The sequence below is a fragment of the Rhincodon typus genome, chromosome 9 (assembly GCF_021869965.1).
Source record: "Rhincodon typus isolate 14 chromosome 9, sRhiTyp1.1, whole genome shotgun sequence".
NCBI classification, from domain to species: Eukaryota; Metazoa; Chordata; class Chondrichthyes; order Orectolobiformes; family Rhincodontidae; genus Rhincodon; species Rhincodon typus.
Window position 1 is genome coordinate 16898063 of NC_063340.1, and position 21598 is coordinate 16919660.

Consider the following 21598-nt stretch of genomic DNA (forward strand, 5'->3'; position numbering starts at 1 on the left):
CACCCGGCACTTTTCCCTGCAACCGCAGGAAGTGCTACACCTGCCCCCATACCTCCTCCCTCACCCCCATCCCAGGCCCCAAGAAGACTTTCCACATCAAGCAGATGTTCACCTGCACATCTGCCAATGTGGTATACTGCATCCGCTGTTCCCGTTGTGGCCTCCTCTACATCGGGGAAACCAAGCGGAGGCTTGGGGACCACTCTGCAGAACACCTGCGCTCAGTTCGCAATAAACAACTGCACCTCCCAGTCACAAACCATTTCAACTCCCCCTCCCATTCCTCAGACGACATGTCCATCCTGGGCCTCCTGCAGTGCCACAACGATGTCACCCGAAGGTTGCAGGAACGGCAACTCATATTCCGCTTGGGAACCCTGCAGCCCAATGGTATCAATGTGGATTTCACAAGCTTCAAAATCTCCCCTCCCCCTATCGCATCCCAAAACCAGTCCAGCTCGTCCCCGCCTCCCTAACCTGTTCTTCCTCCCACCTATCCCCTCCTCCCACCTCAAGCCGCATCCCCATCTCCTACCTACTAACCTCATCCCGCCCCCTTGACCTGTCTGTCCTCCCTGGACTGACCTATTCCCTCACTAACTCCCCACCTGCACTCACCTTTACTGGCTCTATCCCCGCCTCTTCGACCTGTCTGTTTCCTCTCCACCTATCCTCTCCTCTATCCATCTTCTATCCGCCTCCCACTCTCCCTATTTATTTCAGAAACCCCTTCTCCTCCCCCATTTCTGAAGAAGGGTCTAGGCCCAAAACGTCAGCCTTTCTGCTCCCATGATGCTGCTTGGCCTGCTGTGTTCATCCAGCTCTGCACCTTGTTGTCTTGGATACCTTTGTCTACTCCTCCCCGACTCCCAACACCTTCCTATGCTGCACAGCATCTTCCCTTGCAATCGCACAAGGTGCGAAATCTGCCCATTTACTTCCTCCCTTGTTGTCCAGTCTCAGACACACGCTCCAGGTGAAGCAGTGATTTACCCACACTTCACTCAATATAATCTACTGTATTCACTGTTTACAATGTGGTCTCCTCTACACTGGGGAGATGAAGTGCAGGTGGGTGACTGCTTCACAAACAATGTTCTGTCTGCAAAAATGACCCTGAGCCTCCGGTTGCCTGCCACTTCAACACACCATGTTCCCTGGCCAACATCTGTGACAGGCTTGCTTCAGTACTCCAGTGAAGTTCAATGCAAGATGGAAGAAGAGCATCTCATTTTCTGCTTGGGAATCCTGAAGTCTTCTGGACTCTCAATAATTTCCGGGCTTGAGCACCTTCTCCCATGTCCTTATCCCAACCACCACTTATTAGGCCTTGTCATCGCATGGGTTGCTTCCACAAACAACTCATTGGCAGCCACTAATGGTTCCCATTAGCAGCTATTTATAATCCCATGGTGACATTTACCCATTCTTTTGTCTGTCCCACTGTTTTTCTCTCTCTCTCGCCTCCATTTCCACCTTTCATTTACTTCTCCACCCCCCCCCTCACCCCACCTTTAGAATATATGCCAATCTTTACTAGTTACAACTGGACCTAAAATGTTAACTCTGCTTTCTCCATAAATGCTGCCAAACCTGCTCAGCTTTTCCAGCAATTTGTTTTAAAAGTAGCAGGTGTACAACAACAGAGTTTACTTTAGAACATAATGGCAATTCCCAGAAGGTGTTTTTCTAACACACACCATGTGCCCAGTTTAACGAATTACAAAAAACAGCACTCACAGCCGTTTTCAGTACATCAACACTTGTATTTTGTAGACTCTATAACTTAGTAATTGTGCCAAAGCTCACTAAAATAGTGATTATCAGAAGGAATACTTTTTCAAACTAGAGAGAGAGATATTATGACATGTGAATAAAAGCTCAGTTAATCATGTAGGTATTAAGGAATGCCTTAAAGGAGGAGATGTAGTGCAGAGAGCTTTAGCGAGGAAATTCCAGAGTCCACAGCCTAGGCAGCTGAAGGCGCAGCTGCTAATCGTGGAGAAAATAAAGTCCAAGAGTCAAGAATTGGACAGGCACAGATTTTAGAGAAATGAAGGGGTAAAGATAGAAAGGGGATTTAAAAATCTGGGTGAAATTTTGAATCTCTGTTTGCCAGACCCAGTGCAAAGTAGGTTAGCAGACACAAAGGAGAAGTATGAATAACAACTGGGAAGAGGTGTGAATGACCTGAAGTTTACATATGGTACAAGGCTGGCTGGGAGAGCCTTGTATCTTAGGGTGGAAACAGGCGAAGTAGGACAGTCAGAAATCAGCTTCATCGTGATGGAGTGGATCTGAATTTGGAAGCTCACCTCTGGGTCAAACAGGATGCTAACACTGCCAAGAGCCTGGTTTAGCCTCACAACTAGTGGCCAGAGATAGGTACAGTACTGATAGGAGGGAACAGAGTTTGTATTTGGGTGGGTGGGCTGCAGGCACCATGGTTTTGACCATTTTAACTCGAGAGCATCTTACTGCTGGATGTCTGATTGGCAGTGTTAAAATAAAGCTGGATGGCAATACTACACATTGAATGTGACGGCATGTTTTCAGATGATGCCAAGTGTCAGCATGTATGTGACTAATAGGTGGGAGCGAAACTCCCTAGGGGGACAACAGAAGTAAGGGTTTCGAAGTGGGAAACAAGCAATTGAATGTGATTTTCTGGCTATAACTGAATAGACAGAAATGGAACTATGTGTGGATAACAAGGAAAGTACTGGTGGAGAATGATATGATCAACAAGTCAAAGGGTGCAGATTGATTAAGACTACAAGAAAGAACAATTTTGCACTATGACACATCTGTTGCAAAAAATATATGAGGGCTATTTCAGTATGACAGTATGGTGGCACTGATGGGAATTGGAGGGAAAGGGTTCATGAAGGCAGTTGCAGACAACGTAGCTGCAGCATTAGAAGGCAGCAACATTTGGGGAACTTTGAGAACAGTGATGTTGTAGCTTAGGAGACAGTTTACAAGCACAAAATGAAGAACAGCACCTTCTCTCAAAAGATCTGAAGGGTAAAGGATAGTACCATACAACAGAGAACCATTAACATGGGGCACGGGGGAAGTTGGTTGGCCAAGAATTTGGTGAGAATAGAATCAAGGGAGGAGGTGGGTTGCACAATTCAGATGAGCTTGGAGAAGCCTTGAAGGAAGATAGTGGAGTTCAGGACTAGGGCAACATTGAGGAAAAGTTTAATTTGGGTTGGGTGGGATAAGTAAAGTGTCAGGCATAGCTGAACAGATATAGTTTCAATTTTGGTGCCAACAGGTGCATGCAGATACAGAGGAATGTCGGTACTCAAGGGTTCCATTCCGGAGAAGTCTCATGAATGATGAAATTTGCTAATGTAGAGTTAGTTTTTTTTAACCTGCAGATTTTTTTTTTTGTTGATACTTATTTTTTGGCACAAATAGACAATTTGCAATTTCACACAGAGGATTTACTGTACCTCAGAGGGAGGGAAGAATGATTTAAGACAACAGTTTATAATGGAGATGAGAAGCCAGGGACTGCTTTAGCCAGATTGATTCTGGAATTGGGAACAGTTTTGTAGAGAAGGGGATTTATTTGTGGTGTTTTATGTAATCCAGGTAGATCTGGCAAGACTGTCTCCGAAATAAATGTTCAAATTGCATTTCACTGGCTTTAATTAGGAGGCCAATCTCACTAAAACACAGACAGCTCATGTGCTAATTTTGAATGTAGCAATACGTCCCTATTTGTGGAACCCGAAAGCTTCTTTACATTTTTGAGATTCAACAATCTACCCTTACCATCGAAATACAACAACTCTTACAATGTGGAACTCAAATATTTCTACTCCCCACAATACAATTTTTACAGTTGTTTGGAGTTCACCAACACACTCCACTTCCATTTGAATACAATGCTGTGCATGCATTGGCATTTGCAACAAGTATATCCCCATCATTTCACAACAACTCCCCTATTGTCAACGGAAACAGATTATGCAGGAGCTAAATACCATTTGTAGCCTGTAGAATTGAATTATTAGAATCTTTAGTATGGCTGTCTGGACACAGGTACAACCAAATTTAGAATGTACATTGAAGCAATGGAAAATTAGTGAATTTGTAGAAAATTGAATAACATTAGCAAACAGTGTGATAACAGATCTTTTAAAAAAAGACTTTAAGGATGGCCTTTTGACGACAGCAAGCTATGTTTCCAATTAACAAATAAATGAGTCATGAGAGCATAGGAAATAAGAAAAATAGGTCACGTAGCATCAAGTCTGCTCGGTCATTCAATAAGGTAATGGATGATCTTCTACTTTACTCCTATCTCCTGCCCTATTCATATTTCTCTTGATTTCTTTTTGTCCAAAAATTTATAATTCTCAGTCTTGAATATATTTAACACCTAAGTATATGTAATTCTGAGAGGTAAATAATTCTAAAAGATTCACAACCATCTGGGTGAACAGATTTTCCTCATTTCAGTGCCAGTTCTAGAAGGTCTAGCTGGAGAAAGAGCATCTACTCTATGATGCCAGAAGGAATCAATGATTTCCAAAGGAAAGCAGAAGGGCTACGAAGACTGAATAGGGGATTGGGACTGATTGGATTGATTTGCAAGATGATGGCATGGGAATGATGGGCCAAATGAGTGCAATTGTGCCATAAGTGACTATGACACTAAGCCCTCAAAGAACTTAATACACTTCTTCTCTTACTCTTTTAAACTCAGAATAATATAGATCCATTAACTTGGACCAGTTAAGTAAACAGCAGGAAGATTGAACAGTGGTCAATGTAATGAAGATGATATAGCATGTACCCCATGCATACATGTGCGTTAAGAAAAGCAGTAATAGAATTTGGATGCTGCCACTGATTAGTCACAAAGTTCCTACTTAATAGGAAACTTCAAAACTAGGCTAATAATGAAGTGGGATGTTATTCAAGTTTTTTTTTAAATACATACAGCATATGATCTCAGGAACTGATAATTTTGGGCATCCTAACATCAACATATGTTGAAGATTATTCAGAGAAAAGCAGGAAGTGCAATTGTGGGACTTTTTTCTCAATATAGACTAAGAAACTGCAATTAGCATTACAGGAAATAGGACTTTCCTTGCAGATATTTAATCTATCTGCAGAGGAATTGTACTTATTTGGTGTTTCTTATCCATCACTTCAGTAGACAAATTTATGTTACACCTGCAATTAACTAGCTGAATCTTTTATAAGCCAGGCAACACTCAACCCTGTAGATGCTATGAATAAATAAACAGCAAACAGAATGAAAATCATCAATTTTTAACATGAGAAACATCAACAAAGTCGACCAGTAAGAGTTTGAATGGAGATTAATGGAAGAATTTGAAAAATACTTTTCCTCTTATATCTGCCTAGAAAACATTTAGCATTTAATATCCAACAAACTGTTTTTGCACATTTCATTATGTCTGCCCTGGAGAGTCAAATTCAACTTAAAGGATGCTGCTCTATAATTATTGACAGGAACAGCTATAGGCCGTTCAGTCCCTTGAACCTGTCCCACTATTAAATTACATCACAGTCGATCTGTATCTTAACCTTAGTTACCAACTTTGTTTCCTTATCCCTTAATGCATTGGCTTTAAATAAATCCAATTTCCATTCTTAAATTTTCAATTACATCTTCTGAAATAAATAGCTTTACATTTTCCATGAAACGTACAATATTCTCAGCCTTTAGCATTATCAAATTACAAACTGTCAATTGTTGTGGATAGGCTTAATTGCCTTGTAGTGGTATAAATTTCTAAGAGGGAGGGGTGGGGGGGGGGGGGGCACGCGCGGCACGAGAATCCAGGGGAGCAATAATAATTGGGAACACACAACAAATCAGAAGAGCACAATATCTTAGAAGGTTGCAGAACTGGAGGAGATTACAAAAGATAGAAATGAGTGAGGTGAGGGAATTGAAAATGAGGATTGATCAAGACTTTGCTTGAACAGGAAATAATTTCGATCACTAAGCGTAGAACTTGAGGCTAATTAAGACTTGGGCAGAATTGTGGCTGACTGCAAGTTTATAGAAGGTAGAGTGTAGGAGCCTGTCACAGGGGCTGGAAAGGTCATGTCTGGAAGTAACAACTAATGAATGGGATTAACAGCAGAAAATACAGACAAATGCAAAGTCTGATATTTCTGGGGTGGACATTAGGTATGGTGCAAATGTGATTGGCAGTTCATATTGGGGTCAGATAGACTAGTTATGCCAACAATGTGGTTCAGCTTCACATTGTTACTGATGAAGGAAATGGAGTCAGGAGCTGGGGAGTGGAATTTTGATTTGAATTTCTGAAAGCAATGATCTCCTAATTGTTAATTGAAAAAAATGTTGGTTCACTGAGTACTGGACGTTGAATATGCAGTTTGATAGTTCAGGAACTGTGGAGGTGTCAAGAGAAGTGCCGGTGAGGTATAGCAACACAGACTGCTAATGGCTGCAATTCTTAGTTCCTCTTCTCTGAACTAAGGTACTGTGAATTCAAAGGAACATTTCAACAACCCCAGCTGTTCTAGTTTGGTCCCAACATAAATCCTTAACCTCAGCTTGTTAATAGATACAGCCATATGACATAACATTTCCCCGATGAGCAATTCCACAGAAGATTCACGCGAGTTACACATTCTACATACCGGACGAGTTCTTTTTTAAAAAAAAAGGTGAACAGTAGAATATAGAGATCTGGCCAGAGATGCTAACTCCCACTATTCTCATCTGACAAATAATTTTATAATTTGTACAAGGAGTACTACCACATGAGATCTGCCACTTATCCTGAGTGTAAGAGTGGAGATACAGTATAATTATCTAATTCTTACATAATTTATTTAGCAGTGAGGGCTGAGACTTGCACAAATACCAGGAAAATAATACATTGTCGTCATTTTTATTGGTATTTACATTTCATTTCTATTGATTATTGACAGTTTAAATAATTATTTGGAAATACCACTGAAGAAATGTTCTATCATCTATGGCATATTTATGATCCAAAGATATACCATTTTGCTACTATATTACGCAGGAAGCTAGACATACAACATATAGCAGATAAGAATAAGCATTGAAGGTAGTAGGGCAGATTAATAAAGCATGTAGGATTGTGGACTTTATAAAAAGAAATACAAGGTAAAAATAAAATGAGCACATTGTGGTGAACTATTAGAAAACAAAGGTTTAGAACACTCATCAGGAGTGTTCTATCTATTTCTGACCACCAGATGTGAAGTCAGAGAAGGTCGAGAAAAGATTTACAATAATAGTTTCCAGAATGAGGGAAATAATTTGTGTGGATACATTGGTGAAGCTGGAACTGTTGAGTTGTTCAAGAGTTTTGAGAGAGATATTCAAAATTATAAGTATGATAGTAAGGATTGATAGGGAGAACTGTTTCAATTAGTGGAAGTGCTTAAAGCCAGGGCAGTTGGATTTAAAGTGATTGGCAAAAGGAGCAACGGCAAATTGGGAGAAACATTTTTACGCAATGAATGATTCAGATCTGGAATGCACTCAGTATGTGATGGAAGCAGACTCAATCAAGGCTTTTAAAAGAGAATTTAACTATCTGAAAACATATGCAGGCATCTGTGGAAGATGGAAGACGGAAGACTGGGACAATGTGAGCTATTGTGGTGGAGAGGCATTACAGACATTACAGGTTAAAGTGATTTCCTTTTGTTCTGTAGCCATTCTATGAGTCTATGATCAACTATACAACATAAATGGAATTTTCTAAGTTATTTGGAACAGAGAATTGTTATGATGCAAAATGAGACCACGTGGCCCATCATATATGCAGTGGCTCTCTCAATGAGGAATATGACTCAGTTGCCATTCTCTTATCTTCTCCATGTAACCATGAATATTATTTCTATTTGAATGTCTCAATTAAACCTAACTCCTGTACATTTCCAGGCAGTATATTCCAGGCTTTAACTACTGAGAAAGTTTCTCACATATTTACTTCTATTGCAAATTATCTTATGCCTATGCTGTCTCATTCTTGATACTATTATGAGGGAGCCATTTCTCCCTATCTACTGTCCAGCCTCCTCTCAATTTTGAAAAGTTCGATCATATTTCCTTTTAGCCTTTACAATCCAAATATCTCCATAACTGAAGTTTTTCATCACTGGAACCATTTTTGTAAACCACTTCTGTAAAATTCCCTAAAATATGACAGTCCGGGCTGTACACAATAATCCAGGCTTCAACAAATTCAGCATAACCTTCTTGGTCCTTCACTCTATGTCTCTGTTAATAAAGCAAACAATGTTGTGTGCTGCTAAGTTAATTTTGAAAGTATTTTTAGCCATTTTAATAAACTTTTCTTGGAAGTGCAACTCTACAGATATCAATGTGGTGTTCCTTCAATATAACCTACTCAAGAGGGAAGTATTCTCACAGCTACCTAAGGAAGCAGCAGGGATAGAAGGGAAGTTCTGGAAATTACATAAATGCACTTATGAGTTAAATTATGCTTTTTGAGTGTGGTCATTTTTCAAAGAGGGCAGTTCTGTTAACACGAGAACTTCACAACTAATAGTGGAACCAGAAATGTTCTTTTGGCATTATAATGGAAAATGGCTGGGCACCTTTACGATGCATGTTGATAACTTTGTGGGGAACACCAATGACTTTGATGAAACAATCACTTGAAATCAGCAAGGCATCCAAAACTGGCAGTAAATCCTTCAGAGCTCCCAAATACATTGGAAATTAAGCAGGATGAGTCAAACGCAATTCTACACTGAGTTGTACTTGGAAAAAGCTAGTCCTATTGTAAACCTATAGTTGAGCACAAACACCAGATGTGAACAGAAAGTCGTTGTGGGATAATGTGCGTTCAACAAAATGTGCAAGTGAGAAAAGGCTTAGGATAGATATAACCACTTTAAAGCAGATGCCAGAAAAGGGAAAGACATCTAAGTTTAGGTGGGTAGATACAAGTCATCAACTATCAGATTAGAGGCAAACCTCGTGAAACAAAGCAAAACCAATGGAAGTTTAAGAACAATATCTCGCCATCTAGGAGTGGGAATCTGAAACTACGTTTGTTATTTATACCTGCATATTCTTGCATAAATACTATTTTGTTTTCTTCAAAGAAAGGGAGTCCGTTGGTGTTAGAAATGCAGGTCCGTTGAAGGGTAACACAACAGTTCCAGAGTTGAGAGCAGGTTATAGTCTGGACTTTGCATTTAAGAGCTGAGTTCTTGCCCCAGTGGGGGCTGGCTCCTGGACAGGGAAATGCTCCATAAAGGGACACTGGTGTTTGTGCTCAACTAGAGGTTTACAATAAAACCTTTGCATATTTCAGAGTCTTTTGCTGCCTAATTCAACATATGGATATAGGCCTGTTAAACAGATTGTTCACTCTCGGTGTTTTATCTGACCCTTAGCTGAGCTTCTGACTAATGATCATCTTTATCACGATGTGGAGGTGCCAGTGTTGGACTGGGGTGGAGGAGGTCAGAAGTCACATGACACCTGATTATAGGCCAACAGGTTTATTTGGAAACAGAAGCTTTTGGAACCTCCTTCTTCAGGTGTTAGAGAGAGGGAGAGTATCAGACACAGAATTTAAGTAAAAGATCAAACATTCACACCATTGATGGGGATGTTTTAAACAAACCTAAGATGTTGTTAAATCTTTACTCCGTTAGAGGTTTTAATTGATTAATATGTGTATGTACATCCCTGAATTCCTTTCAAGTCACAGTCCTGAGAAAACTAAAGGTTTTAGCAGTGTAATGAAAGAGGTGATATTTTAGGTCAGACAATGCATGTTAGGTGTGAGACCTTGTTGAGAATCTGTTTGTGTTTTAGTTTGGTGTCAGATTGGTTTTATTTCTAAAATAGGAATTTATAAAACACCATATTGACTGTCTATAAATTGCGTGCTTTTTGAACAAAATAAAAATGTATTGGCAAATACAAATTCACCCCATGGGTTCACGTGTGCGCGCACGTCTGTTGGAGAGGGTGGGGTGGGGGGAGTGTGGGGGTGGGGTGGAGGAGAGAGCAAGAGCTCACATAAAAAAAGAGGGAGAGGGACAGAGAGAGACAGCGTGCGATAACACCATGCAGTCACCAGACACGGATGTTCCCTCCCAGTGGAGGAACACTTCAGCGGTCAAGGACATTCGGCCTTGGATCTTTGGGTAAATGCTCTCCAAGGTGGACTTCAGTATACACAATAACGCAGAGTCACCAAGCAGCAGCTGATAGTTTGAAACCCACGAGGACGACCTCAACCGGGATCATGTCGCACTACAGGTGATCCCACACACTCACTCACCCCACCCACCATTTCCATGCACTCCTTCCCCCCACCACACATGCATTCCCCCCCCCCCAACACCCATACGCTTACACACGTGAATCCAGGGTTGAATTTGTTTATTTGCAGATGATACATTTTATTTTGTTCAAAAACCCACTATTTATAGACAGTCAGTCAATATGGCGTTTTATAAATTCCTACAGAAATAAAACCAGTCTGACTCCAAACTAAAACACAAACAGATTCTAAACAAGGTCTCACATCTAACATGCATTGTCTGATCTAAAATGTCACCTCTTTCATTACACTAATAAAACCTTTAGTTCTCTCAGGACTGTGACTTGAAAGGAATTCAGGGATATACATATACATATTAATCAATTAAAATCTTCTAACGGAGTAAAGATTGAACAACATCTTAGGTTTGTTTAGGACATCATCAATGGTGTGAACGTTTGATCTTTTGCTTATAAACTCTGTGTCTGATACTACCCCTATCATTTACACCTGAAGGCGGATTGACGCTCTGAAAGCTTGTGTTTCCAAATAAACCTGTTGGACTATAACCTGATGTTGTGATTCCTGACCCTGTCCCATCTTTACCACCATCACTGCCTACTTACAACTTCAATGCTTTCCGTCTTTGCACACCTCAGACCATCTCCTGCTGAGACACTAATCTATCTTTTAGTTAGCTTGGAACTCAACTGCTCCAATGTTCTGTTAGCCAGCAACTTCCATTCTCGGTCAACTAAAGCTCCTCTAAAGCTCTGCTGCCTTTGTCTTGACTTGCATCAAGTCCTATTTTTGTTGGTTCCCAGTCTAGTAGTATCAATGTTAGATTTTGTATCCTTGGAGTTGCATCAATTACTAAACTGCTGGCTAGTTATGTAATCTTCTCTAGCCATAAAACAGTTGAGATTGCTATAGTTTCTTCCCTTCTGGGCTCCTGACGATCTGTTTTGTCACTCCAATGGCAGCTGTACCATCAAGTTCTTATGCTGGTAATCTCTCTCTAAGCCTCTTTGCATCTCTACCCATATCTCATTTGAGATATTTCTTCAAAGCTACTTTCTTGGCCAATCATTTGGATATTTGCACAAACACCTCCTTAAGTGGCTCAGTTCCAAATACCTTGGGACATATTAGGTTAAAAAATTTGCTGTATAAACACAAGTCTAAAACTGGATCCTAGCTGACGAGAATTGAATGCTGGAAGTGACTGCAACAGCTTTGGAAACAGAATTGACATATGCGTGGAACCATCTTTTGCATATACAGTAAGAAGTTGGAAGATGGGAGAAAAGTCAAATACCAAATTCAGCAAGGAAGAATGCCGTGCCTCCTAAAAAAATTACAAATGGAAGTTTCAGATAGGTTACCTAGATTCAAAACAAAATCTACGTTAAAGTCATTTCAGAACCAATTGAAGAAATATATGCCTTACACTAACTCAGAAGGAGTTTTTCATATGGGTAAAAGAATCTTCTAATAAAATTTACTTTGAACATTAGGAATTCCTTAGAGAATATCAAACACAAACAAAGAAGAAAGTATGGAGGAACAATATGTTCTTTGATTGAATCACATGTATAAAAAGGAATCCAGATGGAAGTTATTTATGTGAATGACGAAGCAAGAATTTAGTGTATCAGGTGGAATATTTTTTAAATGCATGAGCAAATCATGGAAGATTAATTTGGGTACATTTATATATCTAGTTCCATGTCTAACTATGACAAAATAGAGTGGGATTGAAATATTGCACTAAAATATTACAGGGAGAGAATGTAAATACAAATTAAATACAAACCAATCATTAATATATTAAAGCCTGCAAGGCTTTGTTAACAATTTCAATTTTAAATCCACATTTATATCGGAAAAGGACAGAAACTTGTAAATTTTAATGATATTCTCCCAAGCAATGTCATTACGTGAGAAACTGTCAAACCTTAAAAGTTTACATCAACAGCTTTCAGCACAAATGTGGACATAATTTAATATAGGAACATAGAAACAAAACAACCAGCAAATGCCTGTAAGATAGAGACAAATTTACATTGCGCATCCTCATCCAATTATGTCCTGGTTTATAATACCACTTGAAATCACGACTACATTCCTTATGTGCAATGCCAAGGGAGAGCAACCAGCATATATTAATACTATTGTCTGAACATCAAGAGAGTCACATGTTCTGTTCAGGCTTTCCACTAGATAGATGGATAGTCACCAAGAAGCAAGTACTTGTCTGTTTTATAATTTAACAATTTGCTTTCTGTGTTAATATTTATTCTTGCAATAAATCAGTACCACAAGCCATACAACCTAGAGCTGCGCTTGCTTCTATTTTTGACACAGATCCTCATAGTGGAAGTCAATCACCTCTAGTGCAAAAAGAACTGAACCTCCAAAAACTGCACAACAACCCACCAGTTAAAAGTGAACTAAAATAGACACATTTAAGATGTAATATCACTTGCGATATGAAAAGAACACAGAATATATTTTAAAAACTTAGTTTTCCCTTATTGGTTTTACAATTGTTGCCTATGATTATTTTCAATAGGGTTTCACAATGTATCTATAAACTCATGTTGACTTTTTTTAAAAAAAGAAAATACTACCATCTTAATTAATGGAATTATTCTCATACAAATAATAAAAACAGCAAGATCTGGGAGAAGAAGCAATTAAAAATGATTCATATGATGATCAAACCTCCGATCACAGTTTGAGATGACACCAATCTCAAATTAATAAACAAAGTGATCAAACACAATCATGCACTGCACTCCCAGATCAGAAACAGCCAAAACACAGTGTGGATTAGAAAAGCCACCAGGCAAGATGCATTGATTATTCATTTGCATTTTGGTTAGTGCTTCAAAAAGAAAGGCGTTAGTAAATTATGGAATTATTACTTCATACCTATATCAGATACTACGATCTTGGATAATTTTCTGCTTTTGATTTTCACTGGAAAAGCACAACATTTTATATGTGAATCAAAGAAAAATTAATTCCAAAACAAAAAATCTGAGAACTGAAATGATATTGCACCAGAATAATACTATACCCCTTTCTATAAAGTTAGGCAATTTTTGTTCATCTTCTGAATTGCAAGAAGAGGTAGAACCTATACAGGAATATATTGACAACGTATTAAATACAAAACAGCACAAACATTTCATCTTCCTGTCATATAAATCTAGATTTAAAAATGTAAGGTGCAAAAGTGAGCCTTTTGGTACAGTCTCATGTTAGGACACTTCAGGGAGATGTAAGTGTTTCTCCACAAAGGGATATCCTTGAGGAATTCAGAAACAAAGATCTCCCCATTCCCCCTCTCCATGCGTTACAAAATGCTGACTGTACCATGTATATCTTTAGAATTTTTCTGAAGCATTAGCAGTGGTCACTTCCACCAGTCACCTGACACCTGGATACAGTGAACTATCCGTCAAATAATTATGCATTTTTGTTGGCGGTGGGGTTATTTGAGATGCTATTCAGGACAGTTTTTCTTCTTTCAGTTTTGCCAATCTTACTTGGCGTTGCTACATTGCCACAACACTGGCTGATCAGCCTTCATTTCCTCTTGTCAATCACCAGGTCTTCTTCCAGTCCTGCTGTACTTAAGTCTCTTGCCTTTGTATCCTTCCATCTATCAGGCATTCCTCTTTTCCTTCTTTTTAGCATTCCAATTTACAGCTTCCTTGTCTCACGATGCCATTTTAATTTCTTCTCTGCTACTTTCTTTGATGCGTCCAAAATTTTCACTGACCCCTTAATGTACTGGTTTATGATCTTGGTCCTTCTCATCAGAAGATTTAATTACAAGAAAAACACAAAAATATAACAAAGCAGGGTTAAAATATTAACATTACATTAGGATTTGGAAACATTAAAGAACAACCATTCCAATCCTGAAGGCAGTGGTTCCTACTTGGCGAGAGTCCAGCAAACATTATTATATAATGTCCATTTGCCCATCAGTCTACATTAGAAACATACATTCCTTAACTAACCAACCAGAACAGCTCCAGAGTTGATTGAGGGCAGGTGAAAATTCATTTGACCTTGTGTTTAGATACAGGTGGGGGGAGCTTTTGTGGCACAGTGATAATGTCCCTAACCCCTGGACAGGGAGGCCTGGATTAAAGATCCACTTGCTCAAGAGGTGTGTCAAAACATCTCTGAACAGAGTGATTAAATACTTTGTTTAAGAAGAGTCCAGCTCTAAGAGTCTTGTGGCACAGTGGTATCTTTCCCTCCTTCTCGAAGTTGGGAGTTCAAACTCAAAGCATACCCGAACAGGTTGATTTTTTTCAAAAAGAGCCAGGTAGTTTAATTGAGTGAACAGATAACTTGGTAAGTCCTGAAAAAGGAGCGAGTTGGTTCCTACGTGGGAGTGTATGGATATATGTTGGTGGCGGTTTTGAAAAAGTCTAGAAAAGGAAAAGTTCAAAACTGGTGTTTGTGCTCTTTTGTAAATTTATGAATGCCTTTTGATTATAGTAAGTTATAAAATTATGTATGATAAATTATACAACTGTGGATCTCAACCAGGGTAGAAGTGAAAGCAAGAATGCAGACGAATAGAAAATAAACATCAACATTAAAACTAGTAAGTGGAATGCTGTAAACAAAGACCATTTTGTTTAATGGGGCATTCTATTGCACTATTTATGGTGAATCAGAAAATAGGTCATTTTAGAATTAATATAGCACCTCATCTAGATAACTTGCAACTACAAGTCTTCCAGATGAGACATTAAAGTAATTACTGTCATGTGAATAGATAAGATTGCATGGCTCTATTTGAAGAAAAACATACAAGTTCTCCTCCGTATTGTGTTCACTAAATTAAATTAAAGTAAACAAAACTAAAGGTGGTCACCTGGTTATTATTTCATTGCTATTTGAGAGATGTTGCTGCTCACAAAACATTCACCATATTTTCTACACTGTAACATTGATTTTATTTCAAAAGTACTCACTGGCTATAAAGCACTTTGAAACTCATTTTAAAAATGCACATATTCCTTTCTTAGGTTATCATGACATGACAATTCCTTAACTCCGTTCACTCCCTCACCTCCTGAAGGTATTGACTTCTTATTGACTAGATTCTGCAAATGCACATTCTCTTTCTGCAGGAACAATTAGCAAAGTAGAATCATCTCATCATTTTATTCCATGTTTGACCAAAAGAGATTCCTGAGGATTAGAACGTAAAGTGTTTTATAGGAGGAAATGTTGAACTTGCATCGCTAAAGGTTTGGTGATCAAGTGCTACCAATGAAAAAGTACAAGATAAAATGCCAATATCTAATGAACCAAACTCAAACCAACAAATCCAATATCAAGGATCTAACAGTATTGTATGTTTACCAAATAAAGGCAGCCTGACAGAGTTAAAGACCAGAAAAGGAGCAACTAGCAAACTAGGAAAGAGAATACCGCAGCAGGTGGCAACAACTAGCACTGATACAAAAGAAACTAAGAGAACAGAACTAGACCAAGATCTCTTCAAAATATCATAGTAAAATTCAATGCAACCCGATAGTCAAGATCCAGGACTAAACACAATCCCCAGAAATATTGAAATATGTCAGTTCTTGGAGAATCCTATTCAATATATACCTTGTTTCCTTTTCTTTTTGCATAGACTACCACCTGTCCTAAAGGCAATGTCCCAGTGATATTACCACTGGACTATTAATCCATGGCCCAGGCACATGCTGGGGATCCGGTTTTGAATCCTACCATGGCAGATGGTGCAACTTGAATGGAATGAAAATCTGGAATTAAGAGATATGATCATGAAACTACGGTCGATTGTTGGACAAATCTATCTGGTTTACCTTTAAAGGAAGGAAATCTGGCTTCCTTACCTGGTCTGGCATATGAGAGAGTCCAGACTCGCAGTAATATAGCCAAGACTCATCTGCCCGCTGGTCAATTAGGGATGTGTAATAAATGCTGATCAAGCCAGTGACGCCCATATCCCATGAACGAATAAAAAAAACCTTTGAGATCAGGAATAATCCTCATTTATCACTAATTACTACTGGATTCCGATTGTAAAGGATTCTCACAAAGTATTTCATCTTTTGGGAATCTGGGTAAACTGTATGAAATGAATTGTCCTTTGAGATTCAGCTCTTCCTAACAATTATCTGTACATCTCAGCAATTCAAAAAAATGCTTCATCCAACTTACAGAACACGAGCTTTAAACACCAGCTATTTTGTAGAACAGTTACAAACAAAAAACGTAAAACATGAGCTATTGTCAAAATGGCCTACTATTCCTTCAAAAAGGAAATTGGAACTTACTGGAGGCTAGCATGGTGGCAGCAGCAGCAATTGCCAATTACAGCTAAGCTACAATGCAGTCCTACAGCTAAGCTACAATGCAATCCTACAGCTTCGCATGTGAGAGAAGTTTTGGTGGCCTTATTTCAGGAAAGATACTATCACCATACAGGGAGAGCAACAAAGGTCCACCATGCTTGTTGCCTGGATGAACAGACTACCCTATGGAGAGAGATTGGGTGAACTGAGCCTGCATGTTTTAGAATTTCAAAGAATGAAAGGTGGTGATCTCATTGAAATCTACAAAACACTTGAAAGGGATAAACTGGATAGATGCAGACAAAAGGTTTCTTCCGGCTGCGAAGTCTAAAACTGAGGCACAACTTAAAAATAAGGGATGCCATTTAGGACCAAGATGAGGTGAAATTATGTTATCCAGGGGTTGTGAACCTTTGGAATTCACTTCCACAGAAGGTTTAGAAAACTCAGTCTTTGAGAAGGTTTACGGTAGAGATTGATAGATTTCTGCTTACCATAATGTGCAGAGTAATGGGGAATAAGATAAATAAAAGTCATGGAAGTGTCTGATCAAACATGATAAAATTGAATGGCAGGGCAGACTCGATGGGCTGAATGGCCTACTCCAGTTCCTATGTTCCCAACTAGGCCATAATTCCACAATGTTCTTTACCCCAATGTTATTTACCCCCATCACCCTCAGCTGATGGGCTGCTGTGCACAGAAAACAGAACAAATTAGGCTACTTCCAGATAAAGGCAGCTGTCGTCATCATTGCTGATTTAACATAACCAAAATCCCACGAGAACACAGATATGCAACATGACCTGGCTGAAGTATATTAAAAAAAAAAATATTTTGGAGTTGGAGAACTGACCATGCAGACAGGATCACTGCTGCACCAAGTCCAAACTATTATTGCTGTTTAAAACAAAGTTTTTTCAAACAGAAGAAGGATGACCAAAGAAAAATAATCACAATGTGAAGTTTACAACTTAGCAGTGCATGGTGTATCTTAGTAAGGCAACAGTTGAAAACCACTCGTTTAAAAAAAAATTTGCAGTGCATGGTGGAACCTCATTAGTCCCTTTCAACTTTCCAAAGGGAACGCAGCCTCTGTGAAACCTTGGTCCAATCCTCCAGCTCCAAGAACCCTCTCCTCTTTGTCCCTTGAGACCTTTCCACCTCACTGTAAAGAGCAAACATCTGGCCTTTTCACCCATTCCCCACTCTTCCCCTTGTTCAAAACTGATAATTATTAATTTTCCAAATTATGATGAAACATATCAGGCTCAAAGGTTAACTTTATTTCTCTCTGCACAGATGTAATTAGACCTGCTGAGTATTGCCCATATTTTCTATTTTTTTTGACAGCTGGACACCACTGGCTTACAGAAGGCCAGACATTCGCAGGCACAATACATTATCAGCTGCATATATTGATTTTACACACATTACTATCTTCCATTCGCTGCATTTTGTTGTAGAAATCAGCCTACTTTTATTAACACAAGTTGCTGCAGCTTTTATCACAAGTTCTGTTTGCAATTGGAGTGGAGTTTGCAATTGGAGTGGAGTTTGCAATTGGAGTGGAGTTTGCAATTGGAGTGGAGTTTCTTTAATTGCACCTGTAAATAGACTTTGTTTGCTTTGCAGTAAAATATACCGGTTGACTTTATGTCCTGCCTACCCCCACCTCTAATTCTTTGGTTGACAGTACTGTTGATTGAACATTTCATTCACTTTTTGATTCTAAAAGAGTTAGCTTTATTACTCAGTAGATCAAAAGGAAGAATAACTGAATCTGAAGCATTACGGAAGTAATGTGAACTGATTTGCTGATTCAGAATTCTGTAGGAAAACAGTACACACATACAGAATAACTGAGTTACAGAAATCGGATCACAGCCAAATTTTAACTCATTTCATTGCAATTTAGGATTGAAACTAAAACTGCAAATCATTGACAATAGAACCACAGATCCACATCAGCAGAGAATTAATCAACGGCAAGACATTCTACAGAAAAGAATTTAAATAAAACCAAATATTGTAGATACTGGAAATATGAAATTAAAAATGCTGCAGAAATGCTGTCTTGCAGCATCTGTGGAAAGAGAAGACGTGTTAACATTTTGAGTCCAATAGGACTACTCTTCAGTTCCGAAGTGTGATATTGTACTTGAAATATTAACTATTTCTCACCCTACCAATGCTGCCAATCCTGCTGAGTTTATCCAGAACTTTGTTTTCATTACTCTACAAAACACTGGTCATTTTAAGATCTTTAGTATTTAAGAAGATCTCCAAGTGAAAGGTTACATTTCATTTCTTTTTCCACAATAGTACTATAACATCAATTGAACCACTTGTACATAGCTAATGGTATATTATGTTAATGTTATGGTGTCACTTCACAACCTGAGGCATAATGCCTCCTTATTACCTTCCTCTTGCTCTTTTCCCTGCCACGCTCCCTTTCACTTGCTCAACATCTACACCTTACTGGAAAGTAATTGCTTTGTAATGTATTGTAAGGAGGTTCAAACCATTACTGGTGTCTTGTTTACAGGGGGATGGGGAATTGGAGGGCAAGGAGTGAAGCCCTACAAGAGCCAAAAGTCTCATGACTAATCCAGGATCATTTTCTGAGAGAGAGTCATTTGGACTGGTCTAGAATTGGATGGCAAAAAACTGCATTCACTTCAGCATGAAATGACATGAAACTAGAATTCTGCCATTTATTTTCACATTACTTCTCATCTCTGCACTGTGGAAATACTGAGTGATGAGATATGTTTAAAATAATTTGTTTTCTTACCTACATGCACTGCCCGATTCTATCAAATGATAAATTACTTCCATGTCTGTTCACTACACCCTGCTGCTCTACATACCCATTTGTATAAATACAAGTATCCCATTTTCAATTAATTCATCACCTTGAAAACAAAATCCCAGAACTCTGACACATTTACCTGATGTGGGAGACTTGCAGCGGTCATCTAAATTTGTTGAACCCTCATTGATATCACAGAGACCTAGCAAAGAAAATCAGTTTGTTACCAGAAAGAACATATTGTGAAGGTTGAATTTGTATTTATAAGCCCCTTTAGTGCAGAGAAACATATCAAGTTGCTACAGAATACTAATCAGATGAAAACAGAAAAATTGCTTAATAAAAGATTCAAGTTACTTTGTAAAGCATTTGGGTCAGAGAATCAGAGGTTCTGTGTGATTTAATGGGATAGCCAAGCACCATAACATCAATGCTAACATCTTGTTTTGAGATTGAAACTAATCACAGAAACCAGAGAGGATTCACACACCTATTACATCTCTTGGAAAACATCTTAGAATTTCACTGGAGCAAAATTTTTGAAAGGCCTTAACTGAAATATGAGAGTTTGGTTCATTCTTAACCCTGCATTATGTACAGCAAGAACACATTGGTGCCTGAATATACCAGAGGAAGAGACATCAACGAGGTTCTTGATATACTTAGGTGTAAAAATCCCATCAAAACTTTTTCCCATTCAAGGCCATTCTTCCTTAACATTAACTCAGTTAAAATCTCTCTTTGGCATGTTAATTCTCCATTTATATGAACACAGGAACAGGAATAGACCATCAGCAAAAACCCACCCACCCTGAGCCTGCTTCACCATTCAATAATATCACGACTGATCTGGGGCCTAATTCCATATGCCTGCCTTCAGCTCATATCCCTCAATACCTTTGTTTAATAAAAAGTTGTGTCTCAGATTTAAACTTAACAATTGAATTAGCATCGACTGCCATTTGAGGAAGAGAATTCCAAACCTCCTCTACTCTTTGTGCGTAGAAATGCTTTTGAACATCTCTCCTGAATGGCCTGGCCCTAATTCTTAGATTGTGCCTCCAATTGTAGAATCTTCAACCAGTGGAAATAATTTATCTTTATTTATCCTGTCTTTCCCTTGACTCAAACACCCCTTAACCTTTTTAAATTTGAGAATAAAAGCTTAATTTGTTTAATCTCTCCTTATAATTTGACTCCTGAAGTCCAGGTATTATCCTTGAAAACCTGCATTGAACCTCCTCCTGGGCCAAAACATTCTTCCTACGGTGTGGTGCCCAGATCTGCTCTCAGTACTCTATATGGGGTCTAACCAGGATTTTGTAGAACATCTGCACCCCTGTACTCCAGCCCTTTAGATATGAAGGCCAACATTCCATTAGACTTCTGGACTATTTTCTGCACTTGTTTGTGGTATCTTAAAGAGCTGTGCACTTGAACTTCTAAATCTTGTGGAACATCCACAGTAGTTAACTTCATGCCTTCTTAAAATTAAAAAAAAAAATCTCTGAACTATCCTTCTTTAGGCTGAAATGGATGACCTAATTTGCTTATATTAAAATCCACCTTCCAAGCTTTATCCATTCGCCTATTGATCAATATCCAGTCGTAATTTTATTGAGGCGTTGACATTGTCTACAATGCTGCCCAATTTTGAGAGATCAGCATGTTTGGATATTTGACTTTCCAATTTGTTCACGAACGCAGCAAACTCATCATCTGGATAGTAACCCTGGTCAATAAGTATCCCAATATCCCTACACTGCATTTAGGGCACAACACAAAATTCTTGAAAATTTCAATTCACAGTGAACTCTACCAGACTAGACAGACATTCAGCTTCATCCTCAGTGCAAGATCCTCGTGCAAAAAAAAATAAATTATTATTGTCTGTTGTAACCACCTAACTCCCAGTGATATCAATAGGAATGAAAAATCAGTTTTTAGACAGGTGGCCAAACAACAATATTAATGATAACAAGGTGTAGAGCTGGATGAACACAGCAGGCCCAAGCAGCATCATAGGAGCAGGAAGGCTGACGTTTCGTTATGCGTGTGTTGAAAAATGAAGGTTCCTTTCAAAATTGAAA

The 21598-nt window shown here is 38.7% G+C and overlaps 1 protein-coding gene across 4 annotated transcripts in view; it reads right to left on the reverse strand.

Annotated features, from left to right (window-relative positions):
- The window catches only part of stxbp5a (syntaxin binding protein 5a (tomosyn)), a 174938-nt gene that overhangs the window by 41620 nt on the left and 111720 nt on the right, over positions 1-21598 (reverse strand). For 2 of the 4 annotated variants that reach the window (XM_048600658.1, XM_048600654.1), the window contains exons 17-19: positions 19648-19710; positions 13408-13467; positions 13260-13307 (exon numbers count right to left, since the gene is read on the reverse strand). In XM_048600658.1, the coding sequence (XP_048456615.1) occupies positions 13260-13307; positions 13408-13467; positions 19648-19710 (171 nt within the window). The remainder of the gene's footprint in view (positions 1-13259; positions 13308-13407; positions 13468-19647; positions 19711-21598) is intronic. The other 2 variants (XM_048600656.1, XM_048600657.1) reach the window with 2 other exon arrangements.